The 16,804-nt window shown below is 50.3% G+C and overlaps 1 protein-coding gene across 5 annotated transcripts in view; it reads right to left on the reverse strand.

Moving 5' to 3' along the window:
* Window positions 1-413: 413 nt before the first annotated feature.
* Window positions 414-16,804, reverse strand: part of GATA4 (GATA binding protein 4) — a 78,870-nt gene continuing 62,479 nt past the window's right edge. For 2 of the 5 annotated variants that reach the window (XM_005209825.5, XM_059888967.1), the window contains 5 exons: window positions 8,792-8,961; window positions 7,715-7,840; window positions 5,292-5,379; window positions 3,344-3,492; window positions 414-2,098 (listed from right to left, as the gene is read on the reverse strand). In XM_005209825.5, coding sequence (XP_005209882.1) covers window positions 1,916-2,098; window positions 3,344-3,492; window positions 5,292-5,379; window positions 7,715-7,840; window positions 8,792-8,961 — 716 coding nt within the window. In that variant the 3' untranslated portion in view covers window positions 414-1,915. The other 3 variants (XM_005209826.5, NM_001192877.1, XM_024995493.2) reach the window with 2 other exon arrangements.

Genomic DNA, 16,804 nt, shown 5'->3' on the forward strand with positions numbered 1-16,804 from the left:
CTCAGCGTGACCCTCCAGTACACACTGTAAAATAAGGTGGACTGGAGAGTACTACCTCGCAGCTCTCCTTCACACTCCAGCTACCGGTGTTTGCCAGCAGCTCTAAAGATGGCCCCCTTCCTGGGGTGGCAACTTCTAAAAGGCCACAGGAACTTCAGTTAAGGGCTGGTTCAACCCGCCCTAGGTAACCAAACCTAGAGGTTACCTGTCAAGTCACAGACTAGTCAGTAGCAGGGCTTGGATGCGTGTCCTCGTCACTAACCACCAGCACCTACAGAGGAAGTCTCCGCCAACTGCCAAAAGGAATGGACGGAGAAGTGATTCAGCAAAGGGGCCTCGGTGGCTCAGGACTGCCTTGCAACCGGCAGCAGTGAACCTCTTAGAAAACACCGCGGAGGGAGGAGGAGAAGGGAAAGAGGAATACAGATAAATTTATTAGTTAAATACTGATTTTACAGCCATTTCACCTTAAGACAACGTTAGCAGTTTTGTGGGTTAGGGAAGGGTATACAAGGGGTGGGGGGCGGCTTTCGTAGAAGAAAGCCGATGTAAATGATGATTAAAACAGAACCTGGGCTTAAAGATAACTCTGCTACCTCCGGGAGGATTGCGGGGCGGGGGGCTGGGTGTTTGTGGAGTAGCACAGAGGAAGGGCAGTCAGCTACACTCTGCTGGCAGCCAGGGCACGGAACGCAGCATCTTCGCGAGCCCCGGGTCACGGATAGTGAGTAGAGATAGCGACGCGGAGAGGAGGCCGATTGCCAAACCGAGGGAGCGGTAGGCGCCCCCTCGCGCCCTTGTATCTTCTCTCATCACCCGTCGTCTTTCTTCCATGAGTTGTGTTGTGTTTGTTTAAATATATATTGGAAAATCCCTAGCATTTTTGCCTCCTGGACAGACGCCTTCTGCTGGAGAAAGGACGCGGGTGCAGGCAGCGCGCCCCTCAGATGGACTCGGCCCGCGGCCCAGGCAGCAGGTGCGTTTCCAGGGAACCACAGCGCATCCGCAAGTTCCAGGCCAACAACCCGGCCCCACGCAGCGCAGCCCCCGCCGGGTTGGGGGAGGCCGTCCACCAGACATCCTGTCCAGAAGGATCTCAAGTCCTAGATGACTGCTAGTCAAATTCGCTTCAGCAGCAGGACCTTTCTTGTTCTTACTCAGGAACCCCTCTGAGCGTGATGGGGCGGAAGAAGGATTCGGGGACTAGTACAAACTGCAGGCCGAGCAGAATCACCAAGAGCAGCGGAGGGGGGTTTCTTTTCAGAGGCCTCGAGGGGGGCGGGGGTGAAGAGAAGGAGCGATTTGAGCCGCGGAAGGAACTTGCAGGGAGGCAAGGTTGCCAGGTAGCGAGTTTGAGGAAGCCACTCTCCCCACGCAGCATCTGGTAACACTGGCCCTACACGCAGTGTTTCTGGAGTCAAGATTCAATATGAGGGATGCGGGTGCACTGAGCCCGAAGGGGAGTGTTGGCCGCGGGGCCGAGGGATCCCAACACACGTCCAACAACAGATGCCCGCTCTACCTGCCCTGGGATCCCCGGTGCCCGCAGCACCGTGGAAAGGCCACCATCTTGGGTGCAGTGGTGGAAACAGGGGAGAAGGACTTCTCGTCTCTTGTCGGGGGTGATGGGGCAGAAAAATGAGAAAGTCTGCAGCTCCGTGGGAGGGGCTGAGGTGTGCTCCTAGTGAAGGGAGTGGGCTCCTCCTGATCAGAGTCTGAGCTCTCCAGTCCCCCACCTTAAAAAGGTATGCGCTAAAATCCCCTAAGCAAATCATTGACTTCAAGTTTCTTCCCAGTTGTCGTCTGGAGTCATTCCCAGACAGAGCAGGCCGGCACCCTGGAGCCCAGAGCCTCGTCTCTGCTGTCCCCCGTGTCCCCAAGTCCGGGCAGGAATCCGAGGAGGGAAGGGGTGACATTATGCAGTGATTATGTCCCCGTGACTGTCAGCTAAGGCCAGGCTGTTCCAAGGGTCCTGCTTGGAGCTGGCCTGTGGTGACTGGCTGACAGAAGACGCGTAGCCTTGCGGGGAGAGCTTCAGAGCAGAGAGGACCGGGTGGATGGAGGACCCGTGGCCAGACATCGCACTGACCGAGAACGTCTGAAAGCGAAAGGTATAAAATACCATCAGTGGGATCCTTCCTACCGGAGAGGGGAGCCCTGCTCTGTAGCTGTGCCCAGGCTGGCTCGCACCCCAGGAAGGGGACCAGAGGACAGGGTCAAAAGACAAGGGCAGGAGAGGTACCATGCCGCACTGCTGGCCCCCCGATCCCCAGGTATGAGAGGCAACGGGTCTTCCTGACTGACCAGCTGCTTCTGAGCACTGACCTGCTAACTCTGTGACTATTCTGGTTTCTCAGATGCCTTTGATGATTGCATCAGACATTTTCTATAATCTTAGCACCATCAATCTCTGTTTTCCAAAGAGAAGCCATTTCCCCCTGCCCAGAGGGGGCTCCTGGCTCTCCTGGTCCCACAGGATTCTCTTCACTCTGACAGCACAAAGCTCATTAGGACATGCTCACCTCAAGTACAGGAGGAGAAGAGGTCAGTTAATGGGAGACCATGACCAAGTTTGGAGGCATTCTGGTCCCGAATGGGGGAGCCACAGAGGGAAGAGGGTGGAGGAGCAGGGTTGCCATCATATCTGACAGAGGGACAGGAGGGTCCCGCTGGCCCATCTCTGGACACGTGTGAAGCTGGACCTGCAGCCAGCTCTCATTACAATAGCATCCTGCCTGTGACCCCTCATCAACCCCAAGCCTCCCACCCTGCCTGCTGCAGCTTCCACAGGCCAGGAGGGACCTCATCCTCCTGTTGAAATCTACCTGCCGCCAAGATCAAGCCACCCTCATTGAGGAGACAGACTTGCTCAGAAAGCCCCGTTCTGCCTCCCAAGGCCTGCGATGGGTTCGCCACGTCCCCCAGCGAGCCCACAGTCTGATTCAGGTTGCAGTCATGCTGTGTGCCAGCCCGTCTTCACTGGCCTTGGCACAGTTGTTGCCATTTAGTCACTAAGTCGTGTGTGTCTCTTCGCAACTCCCTGGACTGTAGCCCGACAGGCTTCTCTGTCCACAGGATTTCCCAGGCAAAAGTACTGGAGTGGGTTGCCATTTCCTGCTCCAGGAGTTCTTCCCAACCCAGGGATCGAACCTGCGTCTTCAGCATTGGCAGGCATGTTCTTTACCATTAAGCTACCAGGGAAGCCTGGCACAGAGTGTATCACGGCTGTGTATCCAAATCGCTGTAGCTTGATCAGATATGCTGAAATATACCCCTGTGTGGACAGCCCCTTGCCTCTGCTGGGGGCCTGGCCACCCAGAGTCTACTCCCCCACGGGCAGTACCTGCGACAGGGAGCTGCTGGGCCCATAGTGGGATGACAGCCCGGGCTCTGTTTTGATGGGGCGCATCTCCTCACTGCTGCTGGTGGCCACGCTGCTGGAGCTGCTGGAAGCACTGGTGGCGGGAGGGAGGCTCTCACTGCCTGAGGGACCTGGAACAAGGCAGAGTCAGCACACCCAGCCCAGGGCCCGGGACACACGGACGGTGGCCCTTGGAACCAGCCAGGGCAGATCAGCTCTAATGGCTCTGTCTACACTTGCTGGGGAGAGAAGAAGCAGGGCCCTTCATCAGGGCAGGGTGGAAGTTCTCATGATGAAGCAGAAGCAGCAGAATTTCAAGGGAACTTTTTCAGATGACTGGCTCATCCCCCCTTATCCCAGATCCTTGGGGCCACATATGTCTCAGGATTCAAAACTTTTGGATTATAAATGGGGCAAGACCTGTATATTATAGAATATCTGAGGCAGGGTCTGGGACAACACCCAGTAATTAAATACATTAATAGTTCTCCAGCAAAACGTGAATATTCACACGTGGGATAAATAAAGATTATAAGTAGCCTGTGTCAGTTCAGATTACATCTTGCTGCCAAATCTAGCTCCCTGGGTTTGGAGTTTCGGATTGGGGATCGTACACCTGAACTGACACCTGATCCCCCAGGACTCCACCATGTAAGGAGATGAAGTTCCCAGGGGAAGGTGCTGGACACACACACACAACGTGCAAGGGGGAGGAAAGGCCGAAGACCAGCTACGAGACACTGCACGTGCTAATAATACGTGACTGCCAGCAGGGGCAAGCCACTGTGGAACCTGGAGAAGGAGCACTTCGGTCATGTTCTCAGCAGTGGAACAGGGAAAGTCATCCGAACTTGTCAGGCCTTACGTTAGAAGATAAAATTCCCATCAGATCAGCTGACTTATTTTCCCTGCCCCTGCCACATTTTCCAGTAAAATCTTTGACAGTGGTACTGACTGAGAAGGAAGTGCTCTTTTTTTAGATTTTTTATTTCGTATTAGAGTTTAGCTGATTAACAATGTTGTGATAGTTTCAGGTGGACAGCAAAGGGACCCAATCATACGTATATGTGTGTCCATTCTCCCCCAAACTCCCCTCACATCCAGGCTGCCACGTGACATTGAGCAGAGTCCCCTGTGCTACACAGTGGGTCCTTGTTGGTTATCCATTTTAAATATGGCTGTGTGTACATGTCAGTCAAGCAGGGAATGCTCTTGGTAGGGGACCCAAGTAGTCCTCATCTTGAAATCTAGAAATTGAGAGGCAGAACGTATATTGAACAGAATTTCCATATTTCCTAAGTGAAACCACAGGGGTTTTAATCCCAGCTCTACCCATTCACAGCTATGTGACCCTTGTTAAGTCACTGCCCTCTCTGAGCCTCAGCTTGCTCATTAGTAAAATGGGGATCATAAATGGGGTCTAGTGAGGGTCTTTAAAGATCTACGAGACAGTATTTGTGAAGGAGGTTTGTAAAGCACAAAGTACACACAATGTTAATTATACACTAGCTTACAAATCAATATCCAAATCTAACTGAACACAGCTCATGGGCCCAGTGTTTCTTGACCCCATTTAGCCCAAAGCGAGCCAAAAGGACTCGAGTTCTTCAGTAGCTGCAGCACTAAAGATGGAGGGGCTGAGTAATTTTCCTTTCTCCTCCAAGATCGGTCTAGCTGGACCTCTGCAATCTTTGTAACTGGCAAAAATCAGGCATGACAAGAGTTGAACCTGCTTTAAAAGCTCCCAATAGGTTCCATGGCAATGTTACTTTTGCACTAAGTTATTCATTCTGTCTTGAAAGGCGGGGAATGGACGACGCTGTCATTACACCTCTGCAGCCTGGGCTGGCCCACCTGAGCATACAGGATGCTCATTCACTCTGAGGGCTACTGAGTTATTCATAGAATTACACAGAGATCTTTTTCTCACCTGCTGGTGTCTTTGATTTGTTAAGGTTCTTGGGCTTCCGTTTTCTGGTTTGAATCCCCTCTTTCCGCATTGCAAGAGGCCTGGGGACCTAGGAGGTTGCAAGTCAACACACATGATTTTCCAGTTGTACATGATCTGTGACAGTATTTACACAACACACACACACACACACAGAAATACACACTGGGAGGGCCAGATCTGTGCAATTCCTCTACAAACTTTGGGACTGAGCCTAAGTCAATCAGGCCTGGAACTCCTTTTGAGCAAGAAATCAATTCTATTAAAAAGATGAGTTGAACACTTATATTTTGGGATACTGTACTAGACCCTGGGGAAACAGACTTAAAGACACAGTTCCTTGCCTGTAGAGTTCACAGTGTGTTGGGAAAGACAGACAAATAGAAAATAACCAGATTTTAGGTGATGTGGGAAAACAGAAAAAATAAAAACACTGAACTCTGTCTTGGGTTGGGGGAGGGAAAGCGGCAGACTGGCAGGGTCCTCTTTCTAGTATTTTAAAATAGTGTGCCTTGCCTACATCTGACTTCTTTCAGGCCTGGCCAACCGAACTGTTCAGTCCCGGGTCTATGCTAGTCTCTCCTGTGGGACTAATACAGGCCACACCTGCAAAAGCCAGAGGAAAAGCCACAGCCACTTTTGAGATATGAACATGGAATTGTTAAAGAAGGAAGTGTAGGGAATTCCCTGACAGTCCAGTGGTTAAGACTCTGCGCTCTCACTACCAAGGGCCCAGGTTCATTCTGTGGTCAGAGAACTAAGCCACCAGAGTGGCTAAAAAATAAAAGGGGGCAGTAGCATCCGTGAACTTGAACTGCCTTCCGGTCGACCTAGTCAGATGAGCCAGCACCTCCACCTTTGGAGGAAAGTGTCCTTCCCTCCGCCCACCTTGAACCTTCTTGAACACCATCCTGACTTCAGAAGAATCCTGCCCTCATGTGCACCCCCGCCCACATTAGTACTTTAGAAACATTGTCATAAAGTGCGCGTCACATGAAACTTACCATCTTGACCATTATTAAATGTACAGTTCAACACTGTCAAGCATATTCACGGTTATGCAACCGTCTCCGCCATTCATCTCCAGAACACTTTCATCTTGCAAAACTGAACTCTCTGCTCATTAAACAGGAACTCCTCATTTCCCTCTCCCCTTACCCCCTGGTTTTACTTTCTTGGGGTATCTTTTTCCATATACTAATATGAATTGGTATACAACCAAATATATCTTTTTCTTTTATGGCTTTAAGAGTTTTGAAAATTTGCCAAAGAAAAGTTCTCCTCCCATCCCCAAGGTTATATAACCTCTCCCTCTATATTTTCTTCTAGTATTTTTACTGTCCCTTTTTAAAGAGGTTTTACATTTCATATCTTTAATACACCCAAGTTTATTTTTGATTTTGGTAGGAGGCAGAGGCCAAGTTTCATTTTTGTGTTCCAGACTGGGTCAATACAAGCATTCTTAAAAAGCTATTCTTTATCCATTGAATTGTTACCTTTGTTATATATCATACTACCACATATACAGACTACTTTTGAGTCTCTCTCATCGGTAAAATGGGAATTAGACTTAGGTAGTATTAAAGATGGAAGTGATGTTCCCTAGCAATGTCTCTGCTATGGTCTGAATGTGTATCCCCCTCAAACTGACATGTTCACAAACCTATAGTCCAAGGTGATTGTATTAGGAGGTGGGGCCTTTGGAAGGTGATGAGGTCATGAAGTTGAGCCCTGATGAATGGGATTAGTGGCCTTATACAGGAGACCCCACAGCATTCTTGCCCCTTCCACCATGTAAGGACAGAGTAAGAAATCTGCCACCAGACAGGGGGTCCTCCCTTGATCTGGCCTCTGATCTCAGACCTCTAGCTTCTAGAACCACAGAAATTAATTTTTGTTGGTTAAGCTGCCCAGTAGGGCTTCCCTGGTAGCTCAGACAGTAAAGAATCCACTTGGAATGCAGGAGGCCTGGGTTAGATCTCTGGGTAGGGAAAATCCTCTGAAGAAGGGAATGGCTACCCACTTTAGAGAACTTGCCTGGAGAATTCTTGCCTGGAGAATCCCCCTTGGACAGAGGAGCCTGGCAGGCTACAGTCCCTGGGGTTGCAAAGAGTCAGACATGACTGAATGACTAACACACACACACACACACACACACACAAGCTGCTCCGTGGGCCTCCCGGGTGGCTCAGTCAGTAAAGAATCCACCTGCAATGCAGGAGACCCAAGCTGCCCAGTCTATGGCATCGTTACAGCAGCCTTAATAGACTGCTGTAAGACAGTATCTGGACCTTCCAGATTTAAGTATATTTAAGGAGACAATGAATTATGATCTGTGGGGAAGAAGAGGGATGAGACCCAAGCTGTGGAGGAAAGTACGGGACGTGGTGCGGAGGGAGCCTTACGCCATGGAGCTTCATGTAGAGGCCGCAGGCATTACACACTGGCTCGCCCTCGGCGTTGCGGCGCCACAGCGTGGTGGTGGTGGTCTGGCAGTTGGCGCAGGAGAGGCCCACTCGGCGCGAGGCAGACTGCAACACAGGAGACAGACCCTTCAGGCCCAAGGCAGGTGCCATGGCATCTGCTTCACCAGGAGCAATCGCGGGGCGGGGCCACCGCAAGGGATGCTCCGATGCTGCGATGCCCGGATGATGGGAATCGGGTACCCCAGCCTCTCACGGGTGCATGGGACCGAGGGCTGGGCTGCCGGAGACAGCAAATCCTGGTCGTTCCTGCTGCGTCAGCGACATTATCTGTCACTCACATCAGGGAAGAGCCCAGCAACCACTGGGCACTGTAGGCAGAAAAACTTCTCCGGAAAGTAGAATTAACCTGGGCCTCAGGGGCGGGAGTTGACAATTACTGTATCCCAGAGACTTCAAACACTGGCTTCAAGAGAGGGAAGCAAGCACCACGGTTTATCCCCTCTGTTCTTCCTTCCCTAATATCTGTGAAAGCTATTGGTCAAAATTAAATCGTGGTAGAAATGACCAGGAAACTAGGAGCCAAAAACTTGCTTCTATCTCCTCCCCAGCTACAGGGCCCAGCACACCCTCACATAATCTTTGGGTTTGTCAACGGATCAGCTGAAAACTGAGTGAGTCACAACATAAAAGGAAGAGTCAGCCTTCCTCACAGGGTTGACGTGAGCACAGGAGACACACCACACAATGCAGGCAAGGCACAGCCTCACTTTTCACTTCTGCATAATTAAGGGGTTGAACTGAATGGGCTGGACCATCCTCACAGTTCAAACTAACACTGAAGGTGGACGAAATGACTCTTTGCCACCCACCCAATCCTTCAACCTGCACCTTCTTCGAAAGATAACTTGAAACCCCAGATTCGAAACCAGGAGCTGCCCACTGAGGCTGAGCCCGAAGCCGGGAGCTGAGAGAAGCAGAGAAGCAAGCCCGTTGCCCCCGCCCTGGCCACGTGGCACCTGCCCCCGCCCTGGCCACGTGGCACCAGGCCCTGCTTACCAGGCGGCGCTGGGGTTTGATGAGGGGCCGGTTGATGCCGTTCATCTTGTGGTAGAGGCCACAGGCGTTGCACAGGTAGTGTCCCGTCCCGTCCCGCCGCCACAGTGGGGTGGACATGGCCCCACAGTTGACACACTCTCTGCCTTCCGAGAAGTCATCAAACATATCTACTGGGTGGGAAGCAACACAGAGGATTAGCTCTCTGCTTATGCCCAGAAATCAGAGACCACAGAAACGATGGCCTTCCCTTGCAAGGAGTGGAAGACGGGCCACCTTGGGCTGCCATGTTGTTCCTCACTCTGCCCTCACCCTGGAGAACCGGCTCCAAGGCCTGTCCTGGGGAGTGGACGTTTCACTGCCGACATCACAGACACAGCAGGGCTCTCCCTGGTTGTGAGAAGGGGAAGGCAGGGCGGCAGAGACCACCAGCACCTGGACCCTCCGCTGCTTCAGAGCTGGGGTCTCACCCGACACTGAGTTCCACTCAAGACCTTCTTTCTCTCTTTTTTCCCTTTCAGAATTGAGATTCCAGTTCCTTTTCCGTAAAAATATAATAAATATTTACTTCAAGAAAGTTAAATGCTGAAATGTGTACAAAGAATATAGGAAACACATGTAATCCTATAACTCAAAGATCACCATGTTATTAAGTTTGTTCTATTACATCCTTTGTAATACTTTACACATTGACACAGGTTTGCCTACTTGAGGTCAGGCCATATCATTTTGAGCCTGTCTTTTCACTTCATATCAAAGCATTTTCCCATATTAGAAATTCTTCAGAAACTTTAGTGTATATTACCCCATCACAGAAATGCACCATCCTTTATTCTCACTGAATTTTTACTAAGTCATTACCCAGTTTCTGATTTTTGTAGACACAGCTCATTCAGTAAACTACTCTTAGCATTTCTGGTTATTTCTCAGGATATTCCCCTAGATATAGAATTACTGAGCAAAAGGGACTCTCTTTTTTGAAAGCTCTTGAAATTTTCAAACTTCCCTGCATGAGAAGGTTGTAATTCATTTTTCTCATTTCAATATCTGTATGATCATGCTATGTCATACCTTGACGTTTTTCTTGCTTATTGGAACAAAGGGATAAAGGTGCATATTATGAGCAATGATGCCTTAGAGTGGAACCTGTCCACAGGAACGTGGCCATCCCTGCCACTCCCATGCACTCGCTCACAGGCCCCTCCCTCCCCACCCCCTTTGTCTTCCATTGTCTATAGAATTTTTTAAAATATTTACTTATTGATTGATTGATTGATTAATTGATTTGGCCATGCTGGGTCTTAGTTGTAGCATGTGGGACCTAGTTCCCTGACCAGGGATCGAACTCAAGCTCCCTGCATCGGGAGCTCAAAGTCAACCACTGGCCCACTAAGGAAGTCCTAATGTCTATAGAAGGTAACAACAGACACATTTCACTCGTGTCAGCCTGCTGAGATAGGTTGGGCCGGTTTTCTTATTCCCTGTTATCTATTTAAAGCCTGGCTGAGAACTCCCAGAAGTCTCTCTGACTCCATAGTATTGCTTCATAGTATTGCTCCATAGTATTGTTTTGAAAAATGTTATATTCTTTCTAATTTTCTGTCCCTAAATACAGCCACTCTGGTGTCCAGATTGCTCTCATCGTACTACGAGAAGCAAGAGTGGATTTTTCTCTAGTTCACGGGGAGACTTGAGGAGGAGGGTAACGCCTTTCTCTGCCATCAGGACTTAGCCCCCTTGCCCTGGGGGTTAAGGTCTCACATTCTGCCAGTTCTGTGGCCCCACTACCTGCTCTAAGAGAACATGAGCTAAGAGAGGAAAGGCTGGTGGGGGGCCCTCCCCTCAAGTCTGGGTACACAAACAGTCATTTGCACCTGCAAACAAGTAACTGTGAGTCAACAGTGTGCAGGTGTGAGGGGCTGTTTGCTCAGTCTGGGGAGCTGAGCACACACAGTCACAAGAGAGGCTATTTTTGCACCCAGGTCACACTGAGAACCCTCCAGCAAGGTCACCGGCCTTCAGAGCCCCACATGACGTGACGACTCCTGGACTCAGCTTTCTTTCCCAAACCCGGGGGAGGCGTCAACAACCTGCACGTCACCCTCCACCCACCACTGCCACCCCACCCGTGCCTGTTGCCCCGCTCCCTTGGCCCAGCCTTCTGGTGAGAGGGCTGGAAAGGCCAAGGGAGTTCATAAAAGGCCCTCAGACCAAGGAGAGGCGCTTACAATGTCCTCATTTGTAGCGTGTTTGCAATCAACACTAGATGGCGCTACAGCCTCAAAAGATCCTCGTCATTCGGGTCTAACTCCGGACAGAGGGCTTTCTACAGCCACCTTTCCATTCCAAACCCAGTACAACTCAATTATTCTTTTTGTTGTTGTTGTTTTTTCAGGCCCAAATGTGGCCTGAATGGGAAAACGAACTCTTATTTAATTACCATCCAGCTTTCAACATTTTGTGGCCAATCGTATCTCATGTATACCTCCACCCACTTTCCCTACCTGATTTTTTTTTTTAAAGAAACTCTCAGACTTTCTGCCATTTCACTCATAAATATTTCAGAACGTGCCTCTCACAGATAAAGATTCACACTCTTTTTCTTTTAAAGATGAGCAAACCAACCTCTTTCCTATGTTCCGATTCATCTAAAGAAGGCTGCACAAACAGAGGTCTCTCAATCCATTCCTCTTTTTTTGGAGGGGACATTCCCTTTTCTTTTCACACTTACTGTTTTACCTCCCAGACAGGGTCTCATCTCAGGAGCCTCCCTAGCAGTTCCAGTCTCTCTGCTGGTTACTGGCCTGGAGCGTTGAGAACCCAACACCAAGGTTTGCCTTAGAAATACCTTCTCACCTGCCACACAGAATGGGTTACACAGTCAAGCAACTATTTTACAGGCTGGGGAAAGGCACTGGAGGTCGGCAAGTATGTATTTGTCACTAACAAATATTTACTGAGTACCTGCTATTTAAGCACTCTGATGGAGGTCATAGGAGCTATGAACACTAATGCCCTGGTTGGGCAAACTGGGCCACAGTATCAGCAATGAATAACAACATAACTGAACTCATTTGGGCCATGTATCTTTAAAAAAAATTTTTTTTTTTTTGGCTGTGCTGGGTCTTCATTGCTGCACAAGGGCCTTCTCTAGTTGTGGCGAGTGGGGGCTGCTCTGTAGTTGCAGTGCATGGGGCATATATGGGCTTCTCATCGCGGTGGCCTCTTTTGTTGCTGAACATGAGCTCAGTTGCTCCACGGCATGTGAGATCTTCTCAGACCAGGGATGGAACCTATGTCTCCTGCGTCGGCAGGTGGATTCTTTACCACGGAGCCACCAGGGAAGCCCCGGGACCCATATCTTAAGCAAGTGGGGTATTATGGTGGCAGAGACTGCTTGTCTAGGGTAGAAGGCGCAGAAGTCTGACCCAGATTGAAGAGTCGGGCATTACAACAGCAGCCAAAGGAAAGCCGTTAAGGACGAGCTTCCTAAAAGCATCGTAAATGTACCACGTCTGCCTACAACCTACCACATCTCCAAATGGGTAAAGTCTCCATGTCTTCTACCAGACAGATCTTGTCATCTGACCTACTCAGTGGGATGTTGCACACATGTAAATGATTATGACGAAGACAACCTAATGATAGAGAAAAATGCCTACTTCCCATGTTAAATAAAAAAACGCAACTTGCAAAACATCCTATACGCTGTGACAGCAGCTGAGACCACCAGGAAGGGGCTTCTATTAGGCTAATAAATTGTGTGGCTTTTTCATTTTTAAAAGTATCATTCTGAAATGTTATAATTGCTTAGCTTTTAAATACGATAAAAAAATAAGAAAACCAAAACTTCTGATCACCTACAGCAACTCCCACTATGCCATGGGGAAGGCACCTTTTATTCTCTTACATCTGACACAAGCAGGAACCCGATGGACTGAAGAAGGGGAAGAAAGTTCAAACACTACTGCTTAGCTCCCACTCTGGGGAAGGTGAGAGGCTACAGGCTGGGAGCCCCAAACCAGCACTAACATCTGTGTGAACCTTGGTAACAACCACCTCATTACATAGACGTGCCCTGGGTGGAACTTCCCGAGGGCAAGTGGGCAGCAGCCTGATTTCTAATGAGGAAGGCCATGGCCATGGCCTTGACTTTCAAAAGCCCCACCCACCCAGTGCCGGGCATCTTGGGATCTGGACCAACCACTTAGAAAGGCAATGGGAATCCAGCTCTCAGAAGTGGGTCAGTGTTACCCCACATTCAGAGGAAAGACTTGTAATAAAAGTTGTAAAGTACTTTGCAAATAAGAGGGAAAAAAACCTCACAACAATGGCTGTAAAGAGGTCTGCAAACACCCAATGAGATAACAGTGATGGGTTATTGTCAGGGCTGGTGGGGTTGGGAGAGAGTGGGAACAACCAGGGAGAAACTGGGGGCTGGGATTTTGGGAGCGGGAACAGATAGAAGAGCTAGATTTGGGAATCTGGCCTTTTCTCAATTGTAAGGTGTATCGCTCTTAAATTTGACCCAGTTTGAGACTCATAGGCAGAGTGAACTTGCAGACAGGTTGAGTGGTCTGGGGCTGCTCCTCATGGGAACTCTTAATTCACGATCATTTTAGCAACCAAAAGCAGAAAATGAATTCAGCCCTCACCCCAGGAATGGGGATTTAACTCCTCACTTCCATCCATGCCCAATTAAAAAAATGTTTTAAAGGAGGGGCGAAAACCCAGCCTGGTTTGTTCTGTGCCCAATTTATTAATAGTACGGATATGCCTAGGAATTAAGGCAGACTACGCCCACCCAAGTGCCTGCAAGAAAAATGTGGGCCAGGAGGTTGAAGGATCCCACCCTGACTTCCCCCATGGCTAGCTGACGCAAACACAGGCTGGGAGCTGACCTCTCCCGGCCGGCTCCATCAATCTTGGGGAACCCACCCACAGGCTGGCCAGCAAGTCAGGGCTGGGAGAGGGGCTGACGGGAGAGGAAGAGAGGGGAAGTGGTGGGGGAGAAGTGAGAGGACTCAGAGACCGGGATTACAGCTGGCAACATCCACTGGGTACTGCGAGAAAGCTGTTTTGTCTCCCTACAGCCGGAGAGCGAGCTCAGGCTGATGGACTCGGCCACGTTCATGCCAGCCGCTGGGTTGGAGCTGCGAAGCTGGCTCTGCTCTGCTGCAAAGGTGCCCCTCGTGCCTTCCCTCTTCAGGGGGGCTACCACTTGCTGGGTCTTGAGCCAGAGCTGGGAGGGAGGAGACCCTCCTCTCCCTCAGTCCTCAGATGCCGAGTCCGTCAGGTGCCTGTGTTTCTGGTGGGGGCACCAGAGCCCAGATACATGCCGTGTGTGTGTGTCCACTCTGCTTGCCTTTGAAGCAAGTGCTGGACATAGAGATATATTAGGCAAAGTGTAAAACGTGGAAGTGTTAGTTGCTCAGTCGTGTCCAAGTCTTTGTGACCCCAAGGACTGTAGCCCACCAGGCTCCTCTGTCCATGCCAAGAATTCTCCAGGCAAGAATACTGGAGTGGGTTGCCATTCCCTTCTCCAGAGGATCTTCTCAACCCATGGATCAAACCCAGGTCTCTTGCATTGTAGACAGATTCTTTACTGTCTGAGCCACCAGGGAAGCCCATATTAGGCAAAACTGGGGCAAAAATCTCTGCCCTAAGTTGTCTCGATCTAGCTGGGGATGCACAACTCAAAGCAAATAATTTTATTAAATGCGACAAATTGCAATGAAGCCTGGGCTGCATCACTAGGCCCCACCCCTCACCTCCACCCCCAGCACATCCTCAGCTGCCCCAGGTCACTCTGCAGTCTATCTCGGGAGGGAAAACACACAAACACAATGGAAATTATCCATGCCCAGAGCGCCAATTCAGTGGTGCAAAATCAAGGCCAGAGTGGGTGGGAGGCCAGGCCGGGTGAACAGAGTGGAGGGGCCGCCCAGAGACGGGACAGAGCCAAAGGGGCTTCAAGACGTCCAGCCCCACCCAGAGGTCCCTGCTGAACCCCAGCCCCAAGTCCCATCCAAAGTTCAGCGGAGATTGTGCCTGGATTTCCTGACAGGCCAGGCTCTGTCCCTGGGCTGGCGCCTCGGTTTGAGGCATGAGCAGCAAACAAATCCCGAGGTTTTTGGGCAGCGACTGAGCCTTCGGTCTTCTGGGCTTCGTCAGGCCCAGCCGGTGACAGGCAGCTGGGCGGGGAGGGCAGACACAGCTCAGGCAGCGACCGGCTGGCTGGCAGGATTAGAGCACCTATTTTGGAAGCTCCTGCTAAACAGAAGCGGTTCCTGCTGGGCCGGGCTGCAGCTGCCCTGCGGAGCGGGAGCTGGGGGCCTGCCTCTGAGTGCCCGGCAGGGCACGCGGGAGCTGCACAGAGAGTACCCACTACATCCCAACCCTGACCCATGAGGGGCAGGATAGCTTTAGAAATTTACAAACAAGGAAGCTGAGAAGAATCTGTATGAAACATGTGACCCACTATATTTCTTTTTCTTTCTTTCCTTCCTTCCTACTTTTTTTTTGCCACACCATGTGGCTTATAGGATCTTAGCTCCTGGACCAGGGATCAATCCCACGCCCCCTGCAGTGGAAGCACAGAGTCGTAACCACTGGACCCCCAGGGAAGCCCCTGAACTACATTTCTTAATAGCCACTGAGCAATATGAGAGACCTTTAAACTTTTCTTCAGGTGAATATTGTAATTGTACTGGAAATAGATTTCCACCAACACACACACTCCAGTAGCATTTACCGAGGAGCCTGGCTTTGGACTTGAGGTGAGAGTTAAAGAATGAGTCAGGTTAAGAAAAAAATCACAAGTAAGCAAGGACATCCTGAAAGGAAGGAACCACCAGAAACAGGGAGGGAGGGAGGAAGGAAAGGAGGAAAGAAAGAACAACCTCTTGCTATGATAGATTGGAGGAAAATATTTGCAGCATGATGCCAAGGATTAATACTGCCTAATATGCTTTGGCGGGGAAGGCAATGGCACCCCACTCCAGTAGTCTTGCCTGGAAAATCCCATGGACAAAGGAGCCTGGTGGGCTGCAGTCCATGGGGTCGCTAAGAGTCGGGCACGACTGAGCGACTTCACTTTCACTTTTCACTTTCATGCATTGGAGAAGGGAATGGCAACCCACTCCAGTGTTCTTGCCTGGAGAATCCCAGGGACAGAGGAGCCTAGTGGGCTACCGTCTATGGGGTAGCACAGAGTCAGACACGACTGAAGCGACTTAGCAGCAGCAGCAGCAGCAGCAGCAATATACTTTGGGCACCTGATGTGAAGAACTGACTAACTGGAAAAGACCCTGATGCTGGGAAAGATTGAAGGCAGGAGGAGAGGGGGATGACAAAGGATGAGATGGTTGGGTGGCATCACCGACTCGATGGACTTGAGTTTGAGCAAGCTCTGGGAGTTGGTGATGGACAGGGAGGCCTGGCGTGCTGCAGTCCATGGGGTTGCAAAGAGTCAGACACGACTGAGTGACTGAACTGAACTGAATATGTTAAGAAAAATGACACGTCACACAGAGAAAGACTCCGTGGGGCCCAATGATGACACTGGAGAAGCTGTGGGAAGAGACAAGCCTTTCCATTCTGTGGACCAGCTGATCCTTTCTTGAAGCTCTAACCAACGATGACACTGGAGAAGCTGTGGGAAGAGACAAGCCTTTCCATTCTGTGGACCAGCTGATCCTTTCTTGAAGCTCTAACCAACGATGACACTGGAGAAGCTGTGGGAAGAGACAAGCCTTTCCATTCTGTGGACCAGCTGATCCTTTCTTGAAGCTCTACAAGCTCCCAAGTGTCTGCCTCCATTCCTATTTGGTCTGCATTCACAGCAGGGGCAGAGTGGGAGGGAGGCCCAGAAAGAGGTGTGTTAGTGGGGATCAGAGAAGTAAGTCTTGTCCAGTAGAGGAGCTCAGCTTTCAACCCAGAAAGACTGGCCAGTCTCTTAACCGTGGACCCAGAGTTCCACCAGGTTCTGCCAACAGATGGATGGCTTGACCATCT

This window comes from Bos taurus, chromosome 8, assembly GCF_002263795.3.
Source record: "Bos taurus isolate L1 Dominette 01449 registration number 42190680 breed Hereford chromosome 8, ARS-UCD2.0, whole genome shotgun sequence".
Taxonomy (NCBI): Eukaryota; Metazoa; Chordata; class Mammalia; order Artiodactyla; family Bovidae; genus Bos; species Bos taurus.